The following is a 20,080-nucleotide window of genomic DNA, read 5'->3' as shown; positions in this document are numbered from 1 at the left end:
GCGCGATACCTAAACCCACATTCAGCTACAAGAAGACCTAATCAAACACATTCTATTCTCTTTAAAATACACATTCTATTCTCTTTAAAATGGAACCCAAAAATTTCTTAAAAGAACATTTCTCGCAAGCAACAAAGATAGACGCAAGATCATGACCATGTACAAATAGAAAGCATTTGCATCCTTAATTCAAGATCAATCATCAACCACCACATTATCATTACCCTTTTGTACATAAATCACATATAGGAAAAGTCTATAGAAAAATACTCCATTTAGCATGTTTTTTGTCAAAGTTTATATTGGCCACTTAAAACTGGATAGACTCCTTGTTTGTTTTGCATATCTTTTTGTACAAATTCCATGTGCATAAGATAATGTTGTCAATTATGTAATCTACCTGAAGAAAAGAAATCGGTGACGCTTCGATCCTCTCGATTGTTTTTAATTATGTAATTTAATTATTTTAATTATTTAGTTCAATTATGTAGTACTTTTATTTTAATTATATATAATTTGGATTAGTTGTTTTAGTAAAATATTTGTATTTTTATTTATTCATAAATTAATTTAATGAAAAAATATTAAAGAATGAGAGTAATAATATATATTGATCAAAGATTATACTAGTACTAATTAGAAGAAGGGTAATACTAGTAGTATACTTCTAAAGGCTCTTGGACGATCTGAAAATCATTATCAAATACTCAATGTCTATAAAATTCCAGAGAAATATCCATGTGGGTTTATCTACGCAGTACTTAAAATTTGATTGAAAGTTGGAAAAATATTTAGTTGGGAAGATCTACAAGCAAAAGACCATCAAAAGGTCCCTTTCACTTCACTCCAAAAGATTACAGTGTCATCATCAACACAACACTGCCATCTTAAAATCTATATACTCTGCCATTACTAACACTGTCAAATCTGCGCACCATGTTGTGCCATTAACCTAATTAAATACCCACTTAAATGGTGGCCGATATAAATTGACCACTAATGTTTTAGCTTAAATGGATTGGTTGGTGATGGTTGGACGAATTTTTGATAGTAATAAATGCGGGTAAAAGAAAATATAGATCACGACACAAGGAATTACGTGGTTCGATTTACTGAGGTAAATCTACGTCCACGGGAAGAAAGGAGGGCAAGATTGTATTGCTTGATCTGGTTTTCAGCTTACAAATACAGACTTGCTATATGATATTTGATGTCTAGAGAGCTCTCTTTTTTTAGTCTATCTGATCTAAGTTCTATTTATACATTGAACTAAGATCGTGGCTTGCATCACCACTAACTAGGTCGTGGCTTGCATCACCACTAACTTGGTAGTGGATGTCGTGGAGGTCATGAGATCCTGCATGGGTCCACTATCTCTTTGTTTGGTCCGCTATCCTGCATGAGATCCTGCATGAGTTGACACCACTAAATAGATCGTGTAGTGGAGGTCGTGGAGGTTCTGCATGAGTCCACTATCTCCCAGTTCGGTCGAATACTGAGACCGAACTGCGGAACTATTGCCGAGCAGCTTTTGCCGATCTGAGAGTAGAGCTTGATTGGTCGGCTTTTACCGAGCTGTAGGCTGGGGCCAAACTCTTTGGTAATGCCGAACTGATACTCTTCCTTGGGCTTTGGGCTGATGGGCCGTCACTGCTATTGGGCTTGTTTAGTACGTACCCCATCACTACCCCCCCCGAAAAGCGAAGTGAATCACTTCGGCGAAGCGAGTCACTTCGGCATTCTGGATAAAGGTACGGGGGAGGCTGACGTTAGGGGACGTGCCTTGCGCGTGACTGCATTAAATGCGACAGTAAAATCCGGCCGTTGAATCCTGAAAAGGTGGGATTCGAAACGGTGCGATGATTTTGAAATCTTCTCCGAATCTGATAAATACGTCCTTTCTTCATCATTTGAACACTTTTGCTATTGCTTCTTCTGCATTCTCTCTCTTTTGCGTAAAAATTTCCTTCCGCTTTCAAGAATTTCTTCAGAATTTCTTCAGACTTTCAAAGAGTAAGAACCATGTCTTCTTCTTCTTCTTCTGAGTCAGGTAGCGGTAGGAAAGGGGGTAAGGAGTCTTCTAGCCGGAAAGAATCCGGGGAGAAGACCATAGAGTATTTTCATAGCATCTTGAGTAAGGATACTGTGATATCCCTACACGAAAAATATTTTTTTCCTGGGGGGAAGGTTGCGATTCCCGACGACCTTCATAGGGCTGACTCGCCGCCGGAGGGTTACGCCACCGTTTATGAAGCCGGCTTGGAATGCGGGCTTCGTTTCCCTCTTCCCCCTGCCTTTGTAGAGCTGCTTGATTTTTTCCAACTCCCTTTAGGTCAGGTGACTCCGAATTCTTGGAGGCACTTATCGGCCTTTGCTGCCGAACTGCGTAGGCTAGATAAGGATCTGTCTCTGAGGGCAATCCTTAATTTTTTCCAGTTTAAGAGAAAAGGATCTTGGTTTTACTTGATCCCTTTACAGCCTTTTAGGGCCTTCTGCAAAACCAAGTGGCCAAAGTGGCAACATCGTTTCTTTTTTTATAATAGGACAGCGGCTCCGGGCTTTCCCTGGAGAGGGCCGAAGTCCGTGATTTCTCATCCTCGGTTAGAACCGTTGAACGAGCTCGAGGGCGAGCTCAATAAGATTCCTATGATTAGGAAGCAGTACCTGGAGTCTGAGCTCGTCAAGGGCGACTTCGTGTTCGACTCCTCGTCTTCGGACGAAGAGACTGAGGGTGAGGACTTCTTTTTTGTGCCTTACTGCTTTTGTGGCGAAAACTAACCTTGCTTTCTTGCTTTTTGGCAGTGAACTTGCTAAATAAGATTAGCCGCAAATCCTCCGAGCTTAAGGAGCCGGAGAAACAGAAGGCTACCAGCTCGGCGCCTGATGCCGAGAAGAATCCGAAGAGGCAGAAGACCTCTTCTTCGGATCCAAAAAAGCCGGAGTCCACTTCGGCAAAGGGGAAGGGGAAGACCCAGAAGCCCCCAAGAGCGCCGGAGAGAGACATCGTCTTGGCGCCCCCTTCGGAGCATGTCTGTGAGCCTTTTGCATGGCCAACGGACTTTGCTGAGGTAACTTCTCTTCTTGATTCTTTGGCTTTGCTTCTTTCCTATGTTTTTTTGGTGGCCCCTCTGTTGACTCTTTCATTTTTCCATTTTCAGAGGAATAGCATGCTCAGCAAGCTCGTCGCAGTCGAACTCTCTAAAGCGTCCAGCGACTATGCTGAGATGCAGAGGAAGTTGGCGGCTGCTCGTCACCAGGCCGAACAGGCTAAGGCAGACTTTGAGAAGGCCAGAGCTGCTAGGATCTCGGCCCAGGATGAAGCCCAGTTTGCCAAAAACCAGCTCGTCATCCAGCGAGAGCAGACGAAACGGAGGGATGCTGCCGCCGTGGTTGCCCAAGGGGAGGTTCTCCGTGCTTTCGCGGAGAAACTCTTTCTGAGCAATCAATTTTCGGCCTTTGTCGGTGATCTGCTGAAACTGATGACCGATAATGCCGAGCAGGGGCCCGAAGTCGTCCTGCCGCTGTACGGCCGAGAGATAGCAGCTCGTCTCCAGAGTCTGCCGCTCCTTGAGGAGCTTGCTTCGTCCTCGGTCCTGCTTTCTGCTGACCGAGTTCGTAGTTGCCGAGCTGACCGGGACGAGAATATGGAGGCTATCTTTGCCTCCTTAGGGCCAGTTTCACCCGCTCCAATTTTCCACGGAGAGGGTGAGACCGAGCAGCTTGATCAGCAGACCGGAGACAGGCAGGCCGAGCAAGAGGTGCTGCTGATCGGTGATGGGGGCACCGAGCAGGCTGGGGGGAGCAGGGAGGCCGAGGCTGAAGCTGAGGCAGACAAGGAGAAGGAAGCTGAACCTCACCGAGGAGCCGGAGACGAAGCTGGCGGAGTATGATTTCGTCTCCCTTCTCTTAGTTTAGTTTTTTCCTTCTTGTAAAATGGCCTTGAAGCCCTCCTTGTGTAAAAATTTTTTTCTTATGAATGAAAAAATTCTTCTTTCTACACTTGTGTCTTCGTATAGCTTTTCGTACTCTCTTTTACTCCTGTTGTGGTTTACTACCTGCTCAGTAAACTGAAATGCCGAACTGACATAGCTGCTTTGTATTCTTAACTCTTAAGGAGCTGGAGGTACTTCACTGGAAGCGGCTGTACTCTTCCGCTTTAGACGAAGCTGAGAAAAAAGCCATAGCTGACCAGATGAAGAATGACGAACTCTTGGCTTGTTTAGTGAAGCTGGAGGCCGACAATAAGGACTTAGAGTCCGAAAAGAAAGATCTGGAGGCCGAGCTGAATACTGCCATCGCTGAGAGGACTGCGTATGAGGATTTCATCTGCGGACGCGGGGGAATGAGCATATCTGAAGTTCAGAATCAAGTTGATGAACTGTGGGAGGAGCTTCATGTACTCCGGAGGAACAATGCGCTGGAGAGCTCGGCTTGCCAACAAGTTGTGAAATCATTGCGGCGCTGGGCTTCTCGGTACGACATCGTTCTTTCCCGGCGTCCTTCAATCGAGAGATTCCTTAGGCATTTCCCGCCAACAGATGCTCACACTCCAGCTCAAACCTCTGATCCACTTGCTCAAAATCCTACTCCAAATCAGCAACGAACTCAGGAGCAACCGGAAACGTCAAGACGAGGACGGACTGAAGTTCGCAGAGGAGCGGTGACTATGAGTGAGCAAGATCGGCAAATGATTCGTGAAGAGACTCTTCGCCGCCGAGGTGCTAGAGCTTCCCGGGCTCAGGGAAGAGGCGGTAGGTCGATTAGAGCATCTCGTCAACCTGCTTATTCTTCAGCTGCCCGGAATGACCGAACTCGGCTTCACGAGGATTTTGTGAATAGATGGCTCAACTTTAGCAACCATGGACAGTAGAATAGTCCTTTGTAATGGCGTAACGCCTTCTCGTAGGGCAGCAGAATTATATGCCGAACAAGTTTTAATAAATGAAATCTTCATTTCGCTTCTATCACTGCGTATTTACAGCTCAGCGAAAAAATTTCATTGTGCTCGTCCTCGGTCTTATGAAGTAAACTTCTTTGACCGGACTCGTCCTCGGTCTTATGAAGTAAGCTTCTTTGACCGGACTCGTCTTTGGTCTTATGAAGTAAACTTCTTTGACCGGACTTGGTCCTCGGTCTTATGAAATAAACTTCTTTGACCGGACTCGTCTTTGGTCTTATGAAGTAAACTTCTTTGACCGGACTCGTCTTTGGTCTTATGAAGTAAATTTCTTTGACCGGACTTGGTCCTCGGTCTTATGAAATAAACTTCTTTGACCGGACTCGTCTTTGGTCTTATGAAGTAAACTTCTTTGACCGGACTCGTCTTTGGTCTTATGAAGTAAATTTCTTTGACCGGACTAAGCTTGTGTCCTAATTTGGCGAGTTTTATCGCTCGGATCGGACTTTCCCTTGTCCTAACTTGGGGATCGGACTTTCCCTTGTCCTAATTCGGCGAGTTTTATCGCGTGGATCGGACTTTCCCTTTGTTGCAGTTCGTTTCAGACGAACTGCTTGTTTCTTAAGCTGAATTGTGGTCTTGTATCCTCCTTAGAAGCTTGGACTCACAATCGTTGGCTTATATATGTTCTAAAAAGGGGATCAGCCTTCGAAGAACAAGATACCTCAGTAACATTTGTAAGAGACGACACGCACATAGACAGACAAAACGCACATAAAGACAAATAAAAAAGACGAAAAACAAGTAAAAAACAAAGAAAGCACATACCCCTAGGACCGAACTAGACACAAGACTGACTGACCGGACTGTCTCTTACAAATGGAACTTCTTGAGGTTGGAAATGTACCATGTTCGGGGTACTTGTTCTCCTGACATGTGAGTCAATTTGTAAGACCCTTTGCCGAGGACTTCTGACACCCGATATGGACCTTCCCATGTGGGTTCGAGTTTGCCCAGCTTTTCTGCTCGGCTTACTTCGTTGTTTCTCAAGACGAGATCTCCCACTTGAAATTGTAGCTTTTTCACCCTTTGGTTATAATACCGGGCTACTTGCTCCTTGTACTTGGCTGCTTTTATGCAGGCCAATTCTCTTCTTTCTTCGGCCAGATCTAGTTCGGCTCTCAGTCCGTCATCATTCATTTCTGAGGAGAAATTTAGAGTTCGGGGACTGGGTACGCCGATCTCAACCGGAATCACGGCTTCAGTGCCGTACACTAGACTGTACGGAGTTTCACCGTTGGAGGTTTTGGGTGTAGTTCGGTAGGACCATAGGACTTGAGGGAGATTTTCTACCCATTGTCCTTTGGCTTGTTCAATGGTACGAACTGAGCGGACGGCTTCTCAGGATTGAGACGTGGCCCTAATCGGTCTTGCACCGGAGTCCTTTGAATCCTTTCAAAAGGAGTTCGGCGAGGATGTCCCTGATCGCCAAAAGGAGTTCGGCGAGGATGTCCCTGATCGCTATGATCGGGCTTCCTCCTGTCTCCTCGGGATGAGCTGTCTAAAGACCGTTTGCGACGGTCTGCCTCATCGGCACGGGAGAACTGGTCCGCAATGTCCCACATCTCTTGAGCTGTTTGCGGACTGCATTCCACGAGCTTTCTGTAGAGAGCTCCGGGCAGGATTCCATTTTGGAATGCCGAAATGACAAGTAGATCATTGAGATCATCTACTTGTAGGCATTCCTTGTGGAATCTCGTCATAAAGTCGCTGATCTTTTCGTCGCGACCTTGACGTATAGAAAGCAGCTGAGCCGAAGTGATTCGGGCTTCCGCTTTCTGAAAGAACCTCCTGTGGAAAGCATCCATTAGATCTCGGTAAGATCTAATGCTGCCTTGGGGGAGGCTATCGAACCACCTTCTTGCGTTCCCGATAAGCAGCTCGGGAAACAGCTTGCACATATGGACCTCATTGAGACCCTGGTTCGCCATGTTATACTGATAGCGTCCCAGGAAGTCATGAGGATTCACTAACCCGTCATAAGTCATCGACGGAGTTCGGTAGTTCTGTGGCAAGGGAGTTCGGGTGATATCGTCCGAGAACGGAGTCTTCAATGCTCCGTACATGGCGAACCCGACATCTCTTCGGTATGGAGGAGATGGAGTTCTCCTGTGATTCCGGTACCGAGGAGGAACAGGAACATGTCGGGGTTGAGGATTCTTCTTCCTGGAAGACACGGCACTACTGCGGTAGTGACTTTCATGTCTGGATGAGGAGGGAGAATCCACCGTTTTAGTCTCCGGCTTTTGGCCCTTTTGCAGGAAAATTAAGAACTCTTCCTGCTTCTCGGCCAAAAACAACTTGACAGCCTCGTTCAAATCGGGCTGCTGGGAAGACTCGGGGCGATGAGTCTTTGAGCGGCTTGTTCCTTCTCCGTGAGAACTGGAAGTAGATTTCTCCCGAGGCTGTTTTCCAGACCTGCGGGATGGACTAGCTTCCTCGTGGTTATCACGAACGGTATTATGGGTGTTACGTGATCTGGTATGCATTTTTTTTTTTTGGGGTGGAAAAAGGGTCAAAAATTCGCTTTATCACAAATTTGGTTCTCTGTTTCCCACAGACGGCGCCAGTGATGGTTGGATGAATTTTTGATAGTAATAAATGCGGGTAAAAGAAAATATAGATCACGACACAAGGAATTACGTGGTTCGATTTACTGAGGTAAATCTACGTCCACGGGAAGAAAGGAGGGCAAGATTGTATTGCTTGATCTGGTTTTCAGCTTACAAATACAGACTTGCTATATGATATTTGATGTCTAGAGAGCTCTCTTTTTTTAGTCTATCTGATCTAAGTTCTATTTATACATTGAACTAAGATCGTGGCTTGCATCACCACTAACTAGGTCGTGGCTTGCATCACCACTAACTTGGTAGTGGATGTCGTGGAGGTCATGAGATCCTGCATGGGTCCACTATCTCTTTGTTTGGTCCGCTATCCTGCATGAGATCCTGCATGAGTTGACACCACTAAATAGATCGTGTAGTGGAGGTCGTGGAGGTTCTGCATGAGTCCACTATCTCCCAGTTCGGTCGAATACTGAGACCGAACTGCGGAACTATTGCCGAGCAGCTTTTGCCGATCTGAGAGTAGAGCTTGATTGGTCGGCTTTTACCGAGCTGTAGGCTGGGGCCGAACTCTTTGGTAATGCCGAACTGATACTCTTCCTTGGGCTTTGGGCTGATGGGCCGTCACTGCTATTGGGCTTGTTTAGTACGTACCCCATCAGTTGGTATGAGAGTATAAACTATAAAGTCGATATTTTGGAGGGCAGTCTCCAACTCTTTACAACAAATACAAATTTAATTATACTCATTTTTCAGTAAATATTATACTCTCTCAGGCCTCAGTCCTTTTTCAGTAAATATTACCCTCTGAGCCTCAGTCCCACTTTAGCAGTCCTGGTTTACCATTTTTTGGATGTCCCACATTAGGAGTTCTGGTTAGAATATTCCATAAAAGGTAATAGGCCACACATCTCACTGACCTTTTTCACCAATTTTTCTATACATTTTTTTAAAACTCGTACCAAACTAAAGTGGAACGGAAGGAATATTAAATAAGAGTAATAATTATACTTTAGTTGTTTATACTACTACTATTACACTCAAATTTAAAGAATATTTTACTCACTTTTTATACTTTTCAATTATTCTAGTACTCTTCCGTCCCATAAAAATATGAACCTTTGGAATAACACAAGAAATAATGCGCAATTGAAAAAGTAAGAGAAATAGAAAGAAAAGGTAATTATAGAATTTATACTAGTATTGTTAGTGGAGAATGAAACCCACCTTAGAAAGTTATCAAAAATGGAAGGGATTATTTTTATCGGACATCCTAAAATGAAAAATGTCCTTATTTTTATGGGATGGAAAGAGTATATTTTATTTAAATTACAAAAACATAAAATTATAATACATTAAGCATATTTCTATATTAAATAAATAATTTATTAAATAAAAATGTACACAATTTTCAAATTAGAGCATATTATGATATAATTCAAATTTAAATTAAAATTCTTTTAAATTAAAGCATATTACGATAACATTCAAATTTGAATGCTATAAATCAAAATGTGAAACAGTGATTTTTTTTAAGGTATCATTGGAGCTATTTTTTTTTATTCTATTTCGGATTGTAGGGCATTATTGGTGATGTTTTAAGAACGTCTACCCTCATTTACACCAAACTTAAACATATTTTAGTGTAAATGTTATATAAAATAGTGATTTTATTCCATCATTTACACCAAATTCAAACTTGAAAGAATATTATCTATCTACATTTTTATACTACACAAAATAGGCGATTTAGATTTGTTTTGGTGTAAATTCAAAAATAAGTAATTTAAAATAAGTATTTTAAATTTTAAAGTACTATTGGAGAATCGAGATGATCCAAGAACACATACTCCCTCCATCTCACAATAAGAATTACATTTTGCCATTTCGGTTAATTCCACAATAAGAGTTACATTTCACTTTTACCATAAATTAAACGTTAAGTAAGTTTCACATTCTACTAACTCAATTTACTCACATTCTATTATAAAATCAATATAAAAATGGACTTCAAATTCCACTAACTTTTGAATCCACAATTGTTTATATTTTTTAAAAATCGTGCTCACCCCAAATGAGACTCCTATTATGGATGGATGGAGTATTATTAACTACTCCACTACTATGTTATTTTGTCATTTTTGTACGTTTCATAGTAGTGGAGTTATTTCCTTTTTTTTTATAAAAGTCAACACATATCTTCTCACTTACTCTACTCTCTTACTTAATTTTCTCTTCCCCTCTCCACCTTAACTTAATTAATTAGAATAATTTTTATTAAATCACGTGTAAAAAAAGAAACGTCTCTACTACTATATAGAACGAAAGGACTAATAAATTTGTATAGGTGATTGAAAATTAAGTGATTGAAAAATGGGTGATGCATTTCTGTCATTAAAAAGAGAAGTATATCCCGTCTGCCAAGCATGCAATCTTCCTACTAAATGCCATTGTCCCATCAACACAAATCTTTTACACTTTTTCAATATCTTCTCCAATAAATTTCATCTGATATTACGCTCATGACAATTATTATAAAAGCAAAATAAAATGTCGCAATATTTCTTTGGTTTATTACGTAAGTAACTCATCTTTCCAACTTCCTACTGTAGTAGTAGTAGTAGTACTGTACTGGTACCCCGATTAATCTATAAATCGTTGTTTTTATAATTAAATGCTCATGCATGTAACAAAAATATTTCAAATTGAACTCATCAAATTTGAAAAATGGTCAAATATGCGCTCAGACAAAAATATTATAGGAGTAACTCATCTAAGTTGAAAAATGGTCAAATATCGCATTGCACTCGATTTTAATTTTTTTGGATAACTCATCTAAGTTGAGTCATTTTAAGTAAAAAAAAACACTAATTATTTTTATTTTCTCTTACTTTATTCTTTGCTTAACTTCTTTATTTTACTTCCTTTCTCCTTTCCCATTTAATTCTTTAAATAATAGTACTACTATTTTTAAAAATCTTATGCTTAAGAGAAACGATTTATTTACTTGAAAGACTACAGTCCTATTTATTGACATGGATTAGTTGATAAGATGTTTTTCAATAAGATTATTTTTGAAAAAAATTAGGTAGAATTTTAAGTACATTAAATATTGTGATATTCACTCAGTTCTTTAGTTAAAATATTATTCACACACACCTATTAATACCACTACCACACTTTCCAGTTCTAATATCCTTCTTTGAAATCTCTACCACAACTCCAAAACAAGAAAACTAATCTTTTTTAAAAAGATGAAAAACGGCAATTTTGATCTGTCCGAGAACGGCCTAGACCATAATGACTTGCACTTTCATTCTTCCTCATGCTCGGAGTTTGACGGTCGGAAGCCCCCTGCTCTGGAAGGGATCGCAGCGGTTGTTGGAGAGAGAGTCCTCTTTGGAGAGAGGAAATTAGAGGGAGACAGTATTAGTATTCAGAGAAAGGGCAGTAGTTATCGAGGAGTGAGGAGGCGCCCATGGGGGAGGTGGTCGGCCGAGATACGCGACCGCATAGGCCGCTGCCGCCACTGGCTCGGCACCTTCGACACGGCGGAGGAGGCAGCCCGCGCCTACGACGCCGCGGCCAGGCGGATGAAAGGCTCCGCGGCGAGGACCAATTTCCAGATTCCTCCAATCCTGCCATCGCCGTCGCAATCGCAATCGCAGTCAAGCTCTTGCTCTGATCGGAAAATTAGGGGTAACGGTAGAGGGAAATGCTCGGTGGTAACGAGTGCTGCTCATCTATTCAGCCCTAATTTCGCCGATGATGCTACAGAAGACGACGACGTTGGTTTGGAGCTCGAAAATGGAGGTTTCAGCAAAAAAACAAGGGTTTCTTAATTAATCATGCTCTATGTAAAAACTCCAACCCCCTTTTCCCTAACTTAAATTAAACCTCTACTAATTAATTTTCCTTCCTAAGTAATTTCTTTAATTAGTAGGGATTATCATGTTATTATGTAGGAGTGGGTTGTGGTAAGTATGTATATGATCTCATGCAGGTTGTAATATAATCACGAAAATGTGGTCGACACGTTTCAATGAAACTTCACTAGGGATTTGCATTATTACTCCATTGCAGTGTTGTTCGTGTTTGCCTACTGAATTTCCAGAGTTTGTAAGGTATGTCTGTTTTATGGCGTTGGCCTAGCTAGCTAGTGTACTCATGAGTATATATTCAAGGGTTGTTTTTTTCATAATTTTAGTACTACTACTATAGTTTAATCAGATCGAGCCTAGTCGACTGTTTATTTTCGTTTGAGGACAAAAATATGTCATAAACTACTGTGATTTGTGTGTAGATCAGTTTTAGTATTGGATATATTTCTAGAAAAAAAAAGGAAAATACTATCTCCGTTTATGAAAAATAATCACATTTATGGATGGTACAAGTTTTAAATAGAAATTGGAATAAAACAGTAAAGAGAAAAAATAAGAAGAGAATGAGAAAAAATAGATAAAAATGAGAGAAAATTTTCATTTTAAAATGAAATTATTTTTTTAGACATTTTAAAATGATAAAATGAAATTATTTTTGGGTGAATGGAGAGAGTATAAGTATTATTGTAAGTAGATAATTTAACCTAAAAGAAGATCATTTGCCATGTATTTGCATGGATATACACTACAAAAAAAAATTGTTACTGACTATGGTCAATCCCTCGGCAATTATCGACAGAATTTTCATAGTCTGTAGCTAAATAAGTTACCAACAAAATTTTCGTTGATAATTTGTGGTAACACTTAACGACGGAAAAATTGGAATTACCGACTGAAATCCGTCAGTGAATTTGTTGTTTTTTAAAGTGTTATGCAGCAGTATTTTGTTTTATTGAAATATGCGTACTATGTCATGCTTCTTTCGTTCGAATTAATATTTAATCTATATTTACTTGGAGTTAATGTGTAATAATTGACTAAAAGAGCTCAACTTTACCCAACTAAATCAGAGATCAGAGCTTCGTGTGACAAAACTGATGGAACACATGCACTATCATTTACCAACAAGGGTTAGTGGATTAGTTTTTCATTGTTGAGAATATAACAAATTAAAGGAGAAGAACCAATTTTTTTTTGTAAAGTTGCAGATATTCATTTTTTTAAGTCACACTCCCAATTTCTATTTTAACAAGAATTTTTTTGTTTATGCGTAAATGACATGCATGCAGATATGTGGCCTACTTGTTTAAGTTAAACATAGTGGTTAACTGGTTATGTACGAACAATGCATAATTTGGAACTGATTGTACATGAGCATAAGCAGCCAATTATAATCACACAATAATCACTGTCAACTCAAATAATTAACCCACTCAAAACATAAAAAAGAATATTGATCAAAATCGATTATGAATTACGGAAAATAAACAAGGAGCAAAGGAAATAAGAGAAAATAAAAAGGTAAAAAAACAGATTTTTATAGTACACTCAGCGTGCGGCAGCCCTCCCTAGAGCCGAGTCTCGTTCGCTAGTCTGGCACCACTCCGGGTGCTTTTAGCTAAAGCCGGAGCGTGCAATGAGGTACGGGTGGGGAGGAATTAATCGGAGTTTCCATTGGGCAATACACTCATTTCAGGATTATCTTGGATTTTCATGATCTTGTGTAAATTGTTTAAATTTTGGTTGAATTGAAGTAGTATAAATTGTATAATGAATTGGTGTATTGGAATACATTGTTAATTGTCATACCCACAACACGGTATCATACAAGTTTAATGTTGATAAAGAAAAATATGGATTTCATCAAATTAACATATTGAGCAAAGTCAGGCCATATGTATACTTGTTTAATCCATCCACAAAACCAAGATTTTCACAAGTCCTCATTTTTCATTTTGTAGTTTTATGTAGGTCTAAATTGTGAACACAAATGATTTGTTGAGTCAACTATATATCTCAGTATCATGGCATTGACAAACAAAATCTAGAGAGAGAGTATCATGTACTTTTCCTACATATTTGTGAACCATTGGATATAAAAAGTTGAGTAAAAAAAGAGCTGCACTGAAAATATTCATGTGTCCAATATCTCTCTCTTGGATCTAAAATATGCTTCAAGAGGGCTACAATCTCATAAGTAAAGACAACATATGTGAGTAAACTGCTCCAAAGTCTTCCCTAGAAAAGACAACCTATGTACATCTAACTATTACATGAGATGTTTACATCTCATCTCCAAACGTCCCTGAACAGGGGACGGGTATGCTCTACGCAGCAGATAAGGAAATTACAGAACCAAAAAAATGGCTCGATAACAAGACTTGTGATTTAAACTTAACCTCAGGCCTTCTCTTCATACATAAGTAAACAAAAAAAAGAATTGATCCTAACTACAACAACACACTTCGGTCAAACATGTATTGGTTGATTGGCACTATCATACAGTTACATTACACTTTGTCAAGGTTAGCCCTTATTCAGTATAGATGTCACTTGTTATGTTTTTTTGTCTGGCTTAGTAGGGGAGTATAATCTAACCGTCCGGTTTAGCTGACACTGCAGACTATATCAGGGCAAGCATCCTCGAAGGGCATGTTTAGATCAGGAAGCATAAAAGCATGAGTAGTTGTGGCATCTTTAATAGGTGATGTCGGGCAGTCATTTGAGTGTAGCGCCGCTGCTTTGTCTGAGATTAGTGGTGGCGTAATGGCGGGACCGGCTGGATGCAGCTGGTTGTCTGAAACTGGTTCCTTGGTTGAAGATGCCGTTTCTCTATCAAGTAGGGGTTGCAACTCGATCTGCATAGGCAAAGGGACGTTAATTTTTTGAAATAAGAAAACAGTTAATGCTGTCTGAGACAAATACAAGATTCAAGAATGAGTTTCATTTTTTAATAAATGGAACGTGTTAGATGCAAAAACTATGCAATTTTGAAACCTACATATGTTAATATTAACTTGTCAAAAACGTAGTTGGAATAGTTTTTGAGCTCTCAAGATGTTGAATAAAAACATTAGGAGAGAAGGGGAGGGATGTTAGAGCTTTTTCTCAAAAAGACAGAAAGGGATATGGGAATAAATTGAACTTCAACAGTCGGAGTCACCAACATGACATCTGGAATTCTGTCTCATAACGACAACAAACTTAAAAAGTTATACGTGAATGATCTGTTTGGTTGCACAAGGTCATAGATTGATAGGTTCAGCTCAAGTTTAAGAAGCAGAAATCACCGAAAACACAATGAACCAACATAACAGGTTAACAGTAGACAGAGACGAGGATTGAATAGGTGAAGAATGTAGATGCACCTTTATTCTCTTCAAGTTCTCATTTTTAGCTATTTGTTTCTCCAAATTAACGCATAAAGCAGCAATATCCTGAGAAGCGAATAATGGGGGCAGATGTGAGCATTGAGAAACAAACATCAACAAAAATTTTAAATCTCAATCATGGGGACTAAGTTGGGTACTAAGTACTTACTCTCTTCAAGTTTCTTCTCTCCTTTAGCAATGAGTTCTCTTCGTCTTTTAGTTCCGTTAAGGTCTGTGAACAACAGGGGAAAAAGTAAATTGGTTAGAGCCACACAGAAGGGCCGGCACTATTATTGATTCACATATTGTTCCATGTGTCCACAATTAATACAATATGCATGTACTAGTAAATGGAACATGTAATCGTATCAAAAAGTGAAGACGCGCATAAACCAAGGCTGTTTCTTGCCATGGAGTTTTAACATTTATGGTAGCTCATGTTGTGTAGGCAAATCATTTGACAGGAAGATGCAGGTTTAGTCACTGCATTCCCTTTTACAGATTAATGAAACCCAATATGTTTACCTTCTTCTTTCTTGACCTCTTTGAGATGGCTTTGCCACTATCGCCATTAAGCTGCAAAAGACACAACACAAAACAATCAGTTCAAAATTAAAGATTGCTGATGACTGGATACAGATATTCAGCACATATGATGAACAAGAATCAAAGGACAGGTAAAGATGGAAATATCCTAAACAAACAAGGATATTGACTCGAATCGCAAGTAATCCAAAATATTTTTACCCATTCCAAAACAGATGAGTATCGGAAATAACCTTTACTTGTTGGTAAAAAGTAATGGAATAACAGTACAACTCAATGACCTCCGAGCTAGTGCACAGAAGGGGGAAACATACATCATATTGTTCGACAAACCTAATGCGTCAACTTTAGCCGAGATGGCTAAGTTTTTTATAGCTCAATGCTCAACTCAGCACGCCAGCCGTCAAACTACTAAACAGATCTACAACCAAGAAAATAGGAGGAAGAAATATGATACTCCTATAATAGAAAAAGAGTAAATGCCAAAATAAAACTAGTCCTAAACATATGCCCATTTTATGATTTTGGTCATATACTTTACTTATAGAAAAATAATTGCAAAGTTGAATGTGGGAGTGAAGTTGAAGAGAAACCAGTACCCAACAAGTCTAGTTCAATACTTTGATTTTCTATTCCAGTATAAGCTAACAGAATCTGAAACCGGCGAACTAACTAACTACTTATCTAAACACACACAAACCCCCAACCACAAACCTAAACCCATCCATATCATCCATCTTCTTACAATTTTTCTACACCAATTCATACTTTTCACACATAGTGTTTTCCAGACAACATAAAGATTCAAGTTTATATTCAATGTGGAGCCATGATTTCCACGAGAAATAACTATAGTATAGTAGGTAGTTTAGTTTGTTTTCAAGAAAATATTTATTGTAGAATAAATATTTAAAATTGGAGGCGGCAAATAAAAGAGACATGACACAAAGTACAGTTGTGTGGTGGTGCCTCGGGAAGTTCGCTTTCCCAGTACAATTGGCATAAAATGATTGGCTGTAAAAAGACAAGAAGGTCTGAAATGGACACAATGCTCCCGCCGCACCAAATTGCAACCCCCTTTCCCCTAATTTTACTTATAAAAAAAGGGCTTTTTTACATAAAGTGCACAACCACTAACAACGCTCTCACCAAACTTCAAACGCAGACCTATTTGCCACGAAAACACGCCACCGCTTAACAAGGGGGTGGGGTACCCCCCCCAATCACCCGAATTGACCGATATGCCCCTCATCCGTAACTTTGCTAACCGAAGCCTAATTAATCATTTGACCAGAGAAAATTGCTGACTCTAAATAGTAAACACAGACACCCTCAATCAAATGGAGTAAGATAACAACAACAACAACAACTATTTCAAATCGCAATCGATCGATCCGCACAAACCCTTAAAAATAGACAGTAAAAAGGTGCGAAATTGACGGAACTGCCCCTTAAGGTAGAGGGTCATTTTAGTAAATTCATGGACATGATCAAGGTGTTCCGATCCGACGACAGGCATAATAATGAGGCGAGGTGAAAAATTGGAGGAGAGTTCAATCTTCGTGTGGGCGTCACGCGTTAAAATTGGAAATGCAAGTTTAACAACGATGCCTATTTTGATCATTTTCTGAAAAATCCAAAAAAGAGAAGATGAAATGGGGAAGAGTCCAAAAGATGGGATCCTGACCGGTGAAAGAACCGGCACCGGGAGGAGAATGAAATGACAAAAGTACCCCCGATGGGCACACTTGTCAATTTCCGAAACCGAAAAAACGGTGACAGGTGAAGTGGGAAGAAGCCAACAATGGGAATCAAAGTCGTTCTGACTTATTCCAGAAGCGTGGCAGTAAATAACCGTATTCCACAGGGGTAGCGCGGTCAATTTACTAAACCCACCGAATGGCAACTGCCACGACGACACACTACTCCTCCTTTAATAAATACCGAAACCGCAGCCAATCGCCGCCGGCTGCCGGTAAACTGGACATACAGTATTAGGAATTCAAACCATTTAGCAATGCGCGGACGGCGATGCATCATCGGCATCGTATACAAACCTTAGATCTCGCGTCGGTGGAGAGTTTCAGGGTGTGTGGCCGGCTGGACTCCTCAGAGCCGCCACCGCCGGCTCCGCCAGATCCGCCGCTGAGGGATGTGCCGCCGCCGGTCCACCAGAGCGGCGTGCTAGGGCTAGCTCGCTGGCTCTGAGCTGGCTTCCTGGTGGCGGCGGGCCTTGACCGGCGCTGGCGGACGGGCCACTCCAAGGCGGGCGGAGGCGACGGCTCGGAGGCGTGGAGGCGCACCAGGAGCTCCACCACCATCGTGTCGTCGGTCATGGCGGCTTTGACCCACTCCTCGTCGGCGCCACCCATGCTGCTTTACTTTAGAGAGAGAGAGAGATGGAAATTGGAAAATATGGAATTGTGGTGACAAAGAAAATCCGAGGGCGAGGTATATATTTATATATAAAGAATTAATTAATGGTATATATATCTATATAGATGAGGAGCAGAGATATGACATGAGTGTGTGTGTGGGGGGGGGCGTTGAAATTGAAAGCGCCCGGTGTGTGACTGTGTGTATGGATGGAGTGATGATTTTTCTTCGTTTGTTCATTTTTAATTATATATATATATGAGATCGTTATTCTCCTATTCATCCCTTAGATCTTTTATTCTTCTTAATATGAGTCGTTAGATCTCATTCATCAACGAGCCGTTAGATCTCATTCATCAACGGTCCAGATGATCTGCATTATTACACTATAATGATGCATTATTAGTCGGTGTGCATTATTTAACTAAAAATCTGCATTATTAAACTATAATGGTGCATTATTAGTCGGTGTGTAATATTCAATTGAAAATCTGCATTATTAAATGACATGTGACACTAATCTAACCGTCGGATGACAAAATCGTGGGGCTGAGATTAAAAAGAATAAAGAACAAAAGATACAAAAAGAAAATGAATACATCCCTTATATATATATATATATATATATATATATATATATATATATATATATATATATAGTAGTGATCAATGTATAACTAATCTTAAGTGTATAACTAGAGAACAAATCTCAACCACACATCTTAATAGAACAAATATTATTTTTTTAATAATATAAAATAGGCCAAGGGTATTTTTGAAAATTACATCATGAAATTTAAATCTGCGGTTTCCTTTCTTTCTCCTTCCAAATATCCGATCAAATCTCCTTTGATCTTAAAGTCGTTGCATTGTTTTGATTGAATGCGTTAGTTTTTTAGAATTTGATTGTTGCTGCTGCGAGGAATAATCCAATTTACGTCTGGACAAATGAAACAAATGTTTGTGATTGTTTAATATAGTACTCCACTGTGTGAATATAAGGAAGACGAGATATCGCTTGCAATTTCAATCAAATGAAATTGTGAATTGGTAGCAACCCTAGGTCTACTTGTACTAGCATGGCGTCTGATGCCTGAGAATCGAAGTTCGATGAGTATTCCGGCGAGAAATATCCTCCACCGGAGGAGATAATACTACTGGAGGCCATGCCGCAGAGGAGGTCGGAGAAGCAGTCTGAGCACGACGACAGTGACATGGCGAAATCGAGCGCCGAAGATGACTCGTCATTCTCTTCGAATCATATGTTGTAGAAATTGAGCTTTGTATCGCCGGATTGGACGATTTATTCGCCGGAAAACGTGAGTGAGAGAGATGATAGGTGAGTGAAGAAGAGAGAGTGAGAGAGGGAAAGACTGTAGGTTTTGGTCAGTGGAGACTTGAGATTCACTAAACATGTGATGCTTTCAATATATAAATAGCTAAAAATTAACAATCACTCTTATTCTGATTTTACTTCACTCTTGTTTACAAAATACATCACTCTTATTCTGATTTTACTTCACTCTTGTTTACAAAAAACACATCACTCTTATTCTGATTTTACTTCACTCTGGTTTACAAAACACATCACTCTTATTCTGATTTTACTTCACTCTTGTTTACAAAACACATCACTCTTATTCTGATTTTACTTCACTATTGTTTACAAAACACATCACTCTTATTCTGATTTTACTTCACTCTTGTTTACAAAACACATCACCCTTATTGTGATTTTACTTCACTCTTGTTTACAAAACGCATCACTCTTATTATGATTTTACTTCACTCTTGTTTACAAAACGCATCACTCTTATTCTGATTTTACTTCACTCTTGTTTACAAAACGCATCACTCTTATTATGATTTTACTTCACCCTTGTTTAGAAAACACATCACTCTTATTCTGATTTTACTTCACTCTTGTTTACTAAACACATCACTCTTATTCTGATTTTACTTCACTCTTGTTAACAAAACACATCACTCTTATTCTGATTTTACTTCACTCTTGTTTACAAAACACATCACCCTTATTGTGATTTTACTTCACTCTTGTTTACAAAACACATCACTCTTATTCTGATTTTACTTCACTCTTGTTTACAAAACGCATCACTCTTATTGTGATTTTACTTCACTCTTGTTTACAAAACACATCACTCTTATTCTGATTTTACTTCACTTGTTTACAAAACACATCACTCTTATTTTGATTTTGCTTCACTCTTCTTTACAAAACACATCACTCTTATTCTGATTTTACTTCACTCTTGTTTACAAAACACATCACTCTTATTCTGAATGGATCTATCGTGGTTATGAAAATCTCTTCGATCCCAAGGCAAATGGCTCCGACAACGTGAATATCGATTGCGGCAA

General features: G+C 39.8%; 2 protein-coding genes across 2 annotated transcripts; one reads left to right on the top strand and one right to left on the bottom strand.

Annotated features, from left to right (window-relative positions):
- The first annotated feature begins 10,741 nt into the window (after positions 1–10,741).
- Positions 10,742–11,577, top strand: LOC121747792 (ethylene-responsive transcription factor ERF084-like). Its single transcript, XM_042141915.1, has one exon. It carries the CDS (start codon positions 10,779–10,781, stop codon positions 11,364–11,366), a length of 588 nt encoding a protein of 195 aa, XP_041997849.1. The 5' UTR covers positions 10,742–10,778; the 3' UTR covers positions 11,367–11,577.
- A 1,931-nt stretch (positions 11,578–13,508) lies between these two features.
- Positions 13,509–17,896, bottom strand: LOC121747831. Its single transcript, XM_042141964.1, has 5 exons — positions 17,380–17,896; positions 15,302–15,352; positions 14,946–15,008; positions 14,774–14,842; positions 13,509–14,263 (listed from the first exon to the last, which is right to left on the bottom strand). The coding sequence occupies exons 1-5, from the start codon at positions 17,692–17,694 to the stop codon at positions 14,012–14,014; spliced, it is 750 nt and encodes a 249-aa protein (XP_041997898.1). The 5' UTR covers positions 17,695–17,896; the 3' UTR covers positions 13,509–14,011.
- Positions 17,897–20,080: the final 2,184 nt, after the last annotated feature.

The sequence above is a fragment of the Salvia splendens genome, chromosome 9 (genome assembly GCF_004379255.2).
Source record: "Salvia splendens isolate huo1 chromosome 9, SspV2, whole genome shotgun sequence".
Classification (NCBI taxonomy): Eukaryota; Viridiplantae; Streptophyta; class Magnoliopsida; order Lamiales; family Lamiaceae; genus Salvia; species Salvia splendens.
Note: the sequence above shows the minus strand (reverse complement) of the source record. Positions and strands in the feature narration are given on the sequence as shown.